Genomic DNA, 10,753 nt, shown 5'->3' with positions numbered 1-10,753 from the left:
CCTTAGATCAGGCAACTAAGGAGGCCAGGTCAATCTCTGTCGGTGAGCTTCAACTTCACCCAGGGTCCAGGGAACCTTTTTTCCAGATCAGTTTTAATAGGGTCCCAAGTTCCGTATTCCAATGAAACAATACGCAACTTGGGTCAAATTTAAATTGAGCGAGAGAAAAGCTTCCTGTCCTGTTACGGAACCCCGTTAGAATTTGTTGGTTCCTGGATCTTGAACAATCCCAGGGTTGGGTTAAAGGTCCAGAAATTGTAAATAAATTCAATTCCGGTCCAGGAGAGAAAATCAGCAAGCGTAAACTTGTTCTGGACCGTAAAGGACCTTTTTAATATGTAACGTGTTTCAATTCGGTCCAGGAACCTTTTTTCCGGATTAATTTAAATACGGTCCAGGAACCTTTTTTCAATGAAACAATACACAGCTTGTACCGAATGTAAATTGTGCGAGAAGAAAGTACCGGTCCTGCAGCGGAACCCAATAGAATGTATGGATTCCTGCACATTTAACAACACTGCTTTCACCCGCTGTTCTGTTTCGAAGATGACACCTACTGTTGGCTGTCATCATAGCTGACACAGTGCTCCTTGCAACCTCCACAGACAAACTAATCGGGACTGAAACTTCAAAGAAGGATCCAAACCACTGCACCTCCACCAGGCACCGGGGAACGAACCCAGAACCCTTTGATTACACAGTGATAGCATTTGTAAAGTTTTTTGTGGCATAGAAGCAGCGGCGGCTTGTGACGATACGTGCTACAGGCAGATGTTGATTCTCGCATATTCAATGACCCCCCCCCCACACACACACATTAACTTGGAACCACTAACGTACGCAGGATTTTTGCCGAGGGGACTGGAATTGTAAAAATCTATATCACATAACTTCTTTCTAGGTATGGGCGGAATAAACTATAAAATATTTTGCAATCACCGCTTTGAACCTTCATTTAAAAAAACTTTTCAAGAACAAAAGTATTAATCGGAGATCATTTTGAGGGGTGTTTACATCCAACACTTGTGTTTTTTTTCCGAGCTCCTTACTGTTTTCATCCGAAACTCAAAATTTCAAGATCGGATGTAGCCCGCACCGCCCCAACCTCGCGTACGCCACTGCTTGGAACAACAAAGCACAACTGATCCTTCACAATGACTGCTTTACATGCCACGCGCTAGACAATGAAACGCTCGAAAAAAAATTTCGTGTCTGAATCTGTAAAGCTATCCGCAAACTTTCTTTACACTGAGATGACATGACTTGCCGTGCTGTGGATCTGTGTAACACGCTAGCAGACGGTTTTCCCGAGCTGAAACCCTACCTTTCCGTAAGATCCGAGGGGCATTCAGGCTCGCCGAGAGGTTGCGAAAACATCATATGAAGCCAAATGCCTGCTATTCGTTATAGCTTACCGTAACAGCGTGCGGCAAATACTACATAGCGCACTGCAAATTTTTGAGCCTCTTAACGTGACATTTCACTTCAGTGTTTTACTGAACTTCTTAAATCTATGAAATGTGTCCCTTTCTTTCTTTTCACTTTAGCAAATTGAGTAACGTGCAGCCGCCACTGCATAGAAATAGTTCTACTTTATTTGGACCAAAAATGATTTCAAAAAGTGATAATAGTCCAGGGGCATTTGTAATCCCGTGGATTTTTGAATGAAGGGAATATATGACTACCGGTAATACGTTGCTAGTGTGGTACACAATCATGTACCATCAGGTGTTTTACCCGCAATTGTGGCAGATGGCCTGTGTAATGTCATAAATCCAAGATGGGTACCGCTTCATGCACTAACTACGAAAACCCATCATAACTCTTTTAATAGTAGTTTTGATTTTTTTTTATATAGATACATGTTTTGTTTAGAATTGAAAAAGGAACAAAATTTACTCTTACAGTTTTTTCATATCTCGCACTGTTATGGATATATAAAGAATTCATTTCCTTAGAAGAAACATGGAAAATATTTGACCTACAATACTCTCGCTTTGTGTCCTTCAGTTGACGTTATTTCCTTCTAACCAACAAATCCCAGGTCGACTTATTTCAGTGTCTAGTAAATATAGTCCTTAATTATGTATTTAACACTAGAACGGCGAAAGGGGTCAAAATGACCCCCATACCTTCACTTTTTTCTAATAACTATCCTGTTTTTGCTTATTTTTCCCCTCGATATTTTGTGACTTTTCATTATTGTTTGTCCTTTTCAAGATGGATATTTAAATCTACAAAATATAAATTTTTTCTGTGAAATTTCACGTTATACCCCTAGAACAGCGAGAGAGGTCAATTTGACCCCTGTAAAATTTCATTTATACGTGCTGCAATATCAGGCGTCAGGTTGCGCGGTTCCTGTATCGTCCTGCCTTGAGCATGTTCCCACTTGGCACAGTTTACATGCACGTCAAGTAGCAGTTTCTCGTGATGAAATGTTGCGCATCCGTAGTGTTCAGTTGTTGATTATAATTTGTAATCAAAATGCATCACAAACAACCTAAACACATTGATTATAATACATAAAACACGGAAATAATGTAAAATAAAATAAAGTTCACAATTCAAAATAATTTAAAATTTGAAATATATTTATTACGAGGTGACAAAATGACCCCTCTCTGCTGTTCTAGACGTGTTTGATCCTCCGCCGTTTCAGTGTTAAGGTAAACTTTCTTTTATTCCTTTACTATCTGTTAAAGGATTGCTTGAACTTTTTTTCTTGTCTGCTGTAATGTAATGCTCATTACTTTATGCAATCATTAGTCATTCATTTTGGTAGGGGCACGTGCCCCGTGCCCCTCCTGTTAACGGTACAGTCATGAAAGATTTCTCTGCCGACACGTGTGAACCCTTTAATCCACAAGGCTTCATACTTTTCGGCACCTTTCTGCAACTGACCAACCTCATCGAGCATGTATATTAAAATGTTTACAAAAAACTTGTAGGTAGTATAGATGGATGAAGTTTCAACTTTGCAACAAGCATTCGATCAAGTTTACGGTGGTTCTATAGTATTATAGCTCTTTTTGTGTATGAGTTATGGTTTTCGTAGAATGTAAATATCCTGTTACTAAATTAGTTGCTAGTTTAGTTAGCTGACTCGTAACACATACAGTGTGTATCATAAGTAATAGCTCAAACTGACACAGTTCAAAGTACACGACAATAGAAGCAAAAAAGTCTCAGTAATCATGCGTCCACAAACGAGCCGTTTTCGAGATAATTGCGAATGTGTGGTTACAAGCCGCCACTGACTTCATTGTCTGTAAACGTTGTCCTAGTTGGTAAAATGCTAATAATGTGTTCGAACGTGTGGTTATTAGCAGTCACTCATTGCATTTTGTAAACACCCAGTGCTTTACTCCTTGCGCGTTCCGAGGTTTGCTCTTTGTTTACAAAACAGAACATTTCCGAGAGATGGCGTTGTAATCAAACAGGATGGATACAATCAGTACAGAGAATTGTACATGCTTGTGACCAATCCGAAATGAACGAGGGGTGTTCGAAAGCATTTTACCAACTAGGACTACGTTTACAAACAACGAAGTCAGTGGCGGCTTGTAACCACACATTCGCAATTATCTCGAAAACGGCTCGTTTGCAGACCCATGTTTACTGAGACTTTTTTGCTTCTATTGTCGTGTACTTTCAACTGTGTCAGTTTGCGCCATTACTTGTGATACACCCTGTGTACCTACAAATTTGCATCGCAAGAAACCTACCCCGAAATATCACAAATACGCCACTGAATGGTCATCCACACCAAAGCAAAAAGCTTAGTTCGCAAAACCAAATCCTGGCCTAATTGTATACGACTATTTCTGAACAGTTCTTGTATATACTGTACCGCGGGGTCTAGTCGATAGGGCGGCTGACTGGCACGGTAGAGACACAGGTTCGATTCCCGGGATGGGCGATTCCAGGTGGCAATTAAAGTAATCTCCCTGCATCGAGTTGCTCTGGGGGTCACCCAGCCTCCAATAAAGTTGGTATCCGGGGACAATCCTAGTAGCTAAAGGTGGCCTAAGCGTAGTACTGATAACACCATCTCCACAAAATCGTCCACATCACATATACCTCCATAGGGGATATCGTTACCATAGCGTTTTACTTGTATATTTACCACATACAAATTTATCTTAGTATTTCATTTCATGGTTATAGTTTCGAAAATAAATCCATACTGCAAAATACCATACGTTTAATCACCAAAATATTACATGAACACTTCGATGCAAGAGAAGCATTCATTCATTCATTGGTATCACACTTAAATATTAGGTTTCTTCTCTTGAACTGTACTTAGTTTGGAGGGAAGAGCTTCTCGAATGGAATCTTGAGTACAACACCCTTTACTATGTCATGAATTATGTCAGAGAGATCATGTTCCAGCGATGGTTTCAAGTCCTCCAGTATATCCTTCCAGTTGGTGTTCATTATGGCGTTTGTAGTGTCTCCTGCGAAATATAGATGGCAGTGTAGGATTTACATATACAATAGATTGCTTCAAATGTCTATAAGTTAAAATATTGCAGAACTTCTTTGTAAGATAATAGACTTAATAAAAGCTTTTACAATTACTTTTTATGAGCCAAATGTTAACTCTGTAATGCATGAATTGTAAACAATAACATTCTTATTGGTAGATAGTTTGGTGTGGTTTGTGTTCATATTTACATTACAAGTACAAGTTCTGATTCAAATTTTATTATGCTTTTCGTTGAGATGCGATTCGTTGTTCTTAAATCCTGTTTGAATGTTATTTTACTTTTTAACAGTTCTTAGGCAACACGGCAATAACTAACTCTCTAGCTTCTTAAACCCGAAGGTTTATGCCTGAAGCAACACAAGCCTTCCATCTGTCCCTATCCTGAGCAAGACCAATCCAATCTTTTCCATCCTTACCGATTTCCTTTAGGTCCATCTCAAAGGTATCCCTCCATCTTCGTCTTGGCCTTCCTACAGGTCTCTAACCATCAGGTTTCCCAACAAGAATCCTGTAAACTCTTCTTTCCTGTCCCATTCGTGCTACATGGCCTGCTCTTGCTATAATAATTCTAATACTAATACTATCTGGACATAAATACATCTTCTGTAGTTCCAAATTATGTAACTTTCTCCACTCACCTGTCTTCTCATCACTTTTAGGTCCAAATATTTTCCTAAGGATTTTATTTTCAAATACTCTTGATTTATGCTCCTCTTTTAATGTAAGGGACCAAGTTTCGCATCTATATACTAATACTACGGACAAAATTACTGTTTTGTATATTTCAACTTTTAGTTTCTTAGATATTATTCGAGAAGATACAATTTTATGAAAAGAAAAGTAACACACATTTCCTGAATTAAATTCACTTTTAATGTTCTCTTTAACATCATTTTTCTGTGTTAGTATTACTCATAAGTACTTGAATTTGCCAACTTCCAAACATATCTCTTTAGCAGCTCTTAAAAATATCTTAGCATTATTCTTAATTGTATTTATATCATCCCCTAGTAAGTAAGTCTACATCATCTGCATATTGCTAACAGCATGGTAATAACACATTGTGTTTTGATCAAGGAAGATAGACTAGTATTTTTTATATCAGCGCTGAAAGCATTTAATTCATTACCCGCTATTGTAAAACGTAGAATAAGCAACAATAGTTTTATAATCAGATTGATTGAGTTGCCTATGCAGAAACAGAAGATAAATATCATATAACATAAGGATATATCTTCAAACAATATGGCACTTAAATTTTTATAATTTATAATTGTAACTATTTGTATGTTACTGTTGGCATTTTCACTTTATATATACTTAAAAATAGGTTTGTTAACTTGTACTTAGTTTTTCTTTAGTTGAATTAATTTTTATGTCTGCAATCTTTTATCTATTGCAATTCGTACTAAATGACTGTCGTTATAGCAACGCTTTAAAAGTGACATTCTATATTTATTTGGCTGTTAGTTATGTCTTCATGTTTTTCATTCTGTGCTTACATAGTGACTAATTGAAAGTTAGGAGTTAGGTCATCGTGTGGTCGAATCGCGCCTGATAGATAAAGTTATTATTATTACTTTCGCTACAAAGCATCATACTTCTTTTTTTAAAATAATAAAAATAATAATAATTCCTTTATTTAGTTGGGCGAGGTTCAGCCGTAGGTTGCTCTACCACCTAACCCTTGTCATGAGCTACATAAGAAAATATAAGTATATATAATATAATATGATAATATATTAGTACAGATGGAAAGCTTGATTACACTAAAGAGAAATAAAAAAATTCACATTACCTACAATTACGAATATTCTGATTTCAGAAATATTAGTCATAAGATAATATAAATGTGAAAGAACAAGAAAATATTAAAAAAAGAAAAAAATACAAATGTGAAAAGAAAAAAAATATAAATGTAAATGTTAACATAAGGTTGCATTTAAGTAAATAATAATAATAATAATAATTTGAAGATATTAATAAAATTCCAATAGTTACAGTTATAGAATATGGGTGTTTTGTGGTTTGTTGAGTGCCAGTTCACTTCTAGTATGTGCTACTGTTCTGCTGCTGTTCCTGTAGAAGCATTTCTTTCAATTTAATTTTGAAACTCTTATTGAGTTTTATGGATTTAACATTTGTTGACAGTGCATTCCATGCTCTCGGGGCAGATATAGAAAAGGATGAGGTATATAGCGTAGTCGAATGGTAAGAAATGTCAAGTTCGTTGTGACGACGTGTCCCGTGTCTGTGAATTGTGTTGCGATTACATAATTTTTCAAATAAGTACGCGGGTTTACGTTCAGTTTGCAGATCATGAATGAAAGATAGATAGTGCAGTAGCCTCCTGTTAGCCGTTGTTAAAATATTATGTCTGTTTAAGATGGGAAGGATGTGATCGCGTTTATCCAGGCCAAAAGTACATCTGATGCATGCATTTTGTGCGATTTGAATTTTTCTGCTGAGTTTTTTCGCAAGTTTGGACCCATACACAGTGTCACAATAATCAATTGTGGAAAAATTAAAGATTGAACTAGTCTAAGTTTACATTCTGCAGGTAGTTGATCTTGGAAACTGTAGAGGTTTCTCAGGATAAAATATGCTTCGTTAACAATCAAGCCAAGATTTTTTTGCTGAATTTTTACATGGAATGGTTTCATTATTAATTTTAAGTTCAATTTGCTCAACAATAGAATTTGTTTTGCGATTGTTTCGTTCCAATTAGCATATAAAATGATATTTCAGGGTTTATCCTAAGTCCATTTGATGTACACCATGTATAAATATTATTTAAATCGGTGTTGTGTGAGGAAATACTACTTTCTAGCGCTGTACGTCTAGTCGAAAAATACAGTTGTGTATCATCTGCATAGAAATGTGGTGTGACAAATTTTATAACTTTATTTAAGTCTGCGGTGTAGAGGGTGAAAAGGAGAGGCCCTAAAATTGATCCCTGTGGAACCCCTGCTTTTGAAACTACAGCTTCGGAGATCTGCGAGGGTGAATTTTGAAGTAATATTCTATGTTTCTATTAAGTAAATAGGATTCAAACCACATTACGGCTACAGAGTCAAATTTATAGTATTTGAGTTTAGATATTAACAAATCGTGTTGGACTGTGTTGAAAGCTTTACTAAAATCCAGCAATACGAGAAGTGTAGAGCAACGGTTGTCAATTTCGCAAAGAATATCATCTGTTACTTTTGTTAAACCTGTTGCTGTGCTATGCCGTGCACGGAAACCAGACTGAACTGTAGGTAACAAGTTGTTAGCGTGAACATAACATATTAGTTTCGAAAATACATTTTTTTCTAGTACTTTAGAGAGTACTGGCAATAGGCTTATGGGCCTTAAATCATCGAAAGAACTGATCCCTTTTTTCTTTTGAAGAGGCAAGACTCGCGCTTCTTTCCATGTTTCTGGAAGCACGCCTTTAGACAAAGAATAATTGATTATATGAGTTAATGGATCTAGTCGTTATTTCAGGACTTAGGCCATATTTACTTGTCTTCTATCGACAAAAATTGAATTATTTCGTGTACTGTTTATGGCAGGAATGCAAATGTAATGTATTTGCATTGTATGTAACAATATGAAAATATGAATTTTCGACCATATAAGTTATGTATAGACGTCGGATTTTATGTATTTAACCTATTTTTTCCTTTGCGGGAAAATAAGAAATAACAAGTTACGTCAACGTTTCCTTAAGTAACGAAACAACTGGAAAAGTTTTAGTTTTTCTTGTATGTACGCATTGCTTGCATTATAGAATTATTTTCCTGTAGTTTACGGTTATTACAAGCATAAGAAAACAGTTTTTCTTTTTTTAAAAAAAGATTAACGGGAAACACAGAGTTGAATGTCTGGGAAGCTTCGTTCATTGCAGAAGAACACTGGAATAAATTAAATAATGAAAATGGTAACATAGATCCAGTATGGAGTTTTCTTTTTCACAAATGGAGTAAGCCACCATCTTTAAAATTTAATGTAACAGAAAACATCAAGAGACTTTGTGAAAACAATGATGAATTTGAATTACCTGATGATATTTTGGATTCATAATTTTTAAAAAAATCTGAAATAAAAATAAAACAGACTGCTTTCTTCACAGTTAAGTTGCTATATTACAACAATGTAACATTGACAACATCCATTATATAACAGATTTTTTTTTGTTTAAAAAAATACTAGCCATTGTTATAACTGTATCTTTAGTCAAAATGAAAATAAATGTCTGATGAAAGGAGCGTGTGTTCTCCTGAAACGTCACAAAGAAAAACTGTTTTCTTATGCTTGTAATAACCGTAAACTACAGGAAAATAATGGAAAAGTTTTGTAGTGCCTAAAATAATTTTGCTTGTTAGAGCCTATTTGAGGTTTATGTGCCTAAATTAAACCTTTTTTAGGTTTTTATATATTTTTTTAGGTTTTACAGGATTCTTGTCTCTCACAGAAGTATTTACTCGGTTTGTGACGAAACAATTCAATGAGTGGTGTGTTTGAAACATGTTTTCTGGCGATTCCCCCCCCCTCCAAATCTATGATGTTTTCCAAAGCTCTAAAGAAAACATAATATCTGACACCACTGTTACCTTCACACAGTGACGACGATTAGAGGGGGCAGTTCCCCCAGCACTATGAACACTTGTCTACTAATTGAAAGTAAACTGTCCTGTAAACTGTACAAATGAAAATTTGGTTAGAAAATTAATATTTGGTTGTTACATATACCTACTAAAATTTCTTGCGGTTCTTGTGATTTTTTTTCAACGATTGTATCTAATCAGCATTTTTCAGGAATTTTGTTGCATTTTAAGTTTTTTGCAACCTTCTTCAGGATTTTACGAACCTAATTTAATATTTTTAGAACCTATTTTAGAATTTTTGGAGCCTATTTTAGGAACCTAGAAGCACACGTTTTAGATCCTAAACATCCGAGGTCTAGTTTTGTACAAGGCCTGTTCATAAAGAAACCGAACTCCTTTTGTAAAGTTTGTATGTAAATTCGTTGAAGAGGACGACAGTTCGGTGTCGTGAATTATTAACCTTGTCCAGTTTCAAAGCTGTTGCTAACAACAGTAAAGGCTGGTTTACATTGGTCGAGTGAGCGGGAGAGTTGCTGGGACGAGTTACTGGCCTATCTGCTCGACTCGACCATTATGTGGTGAGTAGCTGCAGCTGTTTGGTGCTCTTTTGGCAGAATGAACCCATCAACGTCGTTGGCGATTTTTTTTAAAAAGTTCTGAAACTGTTTACACACTTTTTTCACGAAGAATGAATACAATAAAGCACGCGGACGTATCTGGAAAGAAAACTTGCAACGTACTCCAGTTGGACACCAGTCGTCAGAAAGTTATTCCGTTACTCCTTTAGTCGGGAACATGAGAATCTTTGCAAATCATTAGGGCTTGCTGGGTAGAGAAGAAACACAACACAGTATTCGAAGTTAAACGCAGTTTTATAATCACTTATATTTCCTACCGTATGTGGACTTACAAGCAAGGTACAGATTTGCTCAAGTTTCTGCCTGAAGAGGAACAATTCTATAGCATATTAAATCACATGACAATCACTAAACACACTAGCATATAGAATTAACGTTGGACAAGACAAACGTAAATATACGAAAGTTTCTGTACTTAATTATTATTTCCGAGTATAGCCAGAATGAAACGAAAATAATTACCAATTACAGTATTCGGGCATTCCATTAACCGTTACCACGTTTCTGTTGGTTTCTCACCTTTACCTGTTTTCTAACTGAGTGTGTCGTCAGGTAAAAACATTCAGGTGGGTTCACCTCCTCTGCTGAGATGAGAAAGTGACGTCAACACGAACAGATTATGACGTATTTATAAACATATATACAAGTTCCAACCACAAGTGTATCAATCTAACTATAGTTGTCTGTGACAACTTGCACATTATTTGAAGTAACAAACATTTTAAAAATCTTAACTTCTTACAAATATAAAACCTTAAACTCTCAGGTTCGTTACAAACTAATTTCTTTGATATTTTCTATTTTCGATCGTTCTTGGTTGAACTTAGAACGTAAATTCCTTATTTTTAATTTTAATTCTCCTACGCCAAATACATCAAGTCTCATCTTTTCATACGCCCGTAGTTTATTTTGTTTGTTCCTATAATCGACACAAATTCCATGGACACTCACACAACACAACGCAGTCTCTATACTGTCCTCAGAAAGCGTTTACTCGCTCGAGTCTCTGTCCTCCGTGGCTCGACTTT

General features: G+C 36.0%; 1 protein-coding gene across 1 annotated transcript in view; it reads right to left on the bottom strand.

Annotated features, from left to right (window-relative positions):
* Nucleotides 1-4,190: 4,190 nt before the first annotated feature.
* Nucleotides 4,191-10,753, bottom strand: part of LOC145994271 (protein takeout-like) — a 45,676-nt gene continuing 39,113 nt past the window's right edge. Inside the window, exon 6 of the mRNA XM_083130375.1 lies at nt 4,191-4,463. Within this exon, the coding sequence (XP_082986501.1) occupies nt 4,309-4,463 (155 nt within the window). The 3' untranslated portion in view covers nt 4,191-4,308. The remainder of the gene's footprint in view (nt 4,464-10,753) is intronic.

Source organism: Lepisma saccharinum, chromosome 10, assembly GCF_977018435.1.
Source record: "Lepisma saccharinum chromosome 10, izLepSacc3.1, whole genome shotgun sequence".
Classification (NCBI taxonomy): Eukaryota; Metazoa; Arthropoda; class Insecta; order Zygentoma; family Lepismatidae; genus Lepisma; species Lepisma saccharinum.
The sequence above is the reverse complement of the archived record's forward strand: the minus strand, read 5'-3'. Positions and strand labels throughout refer to the sequence as shown.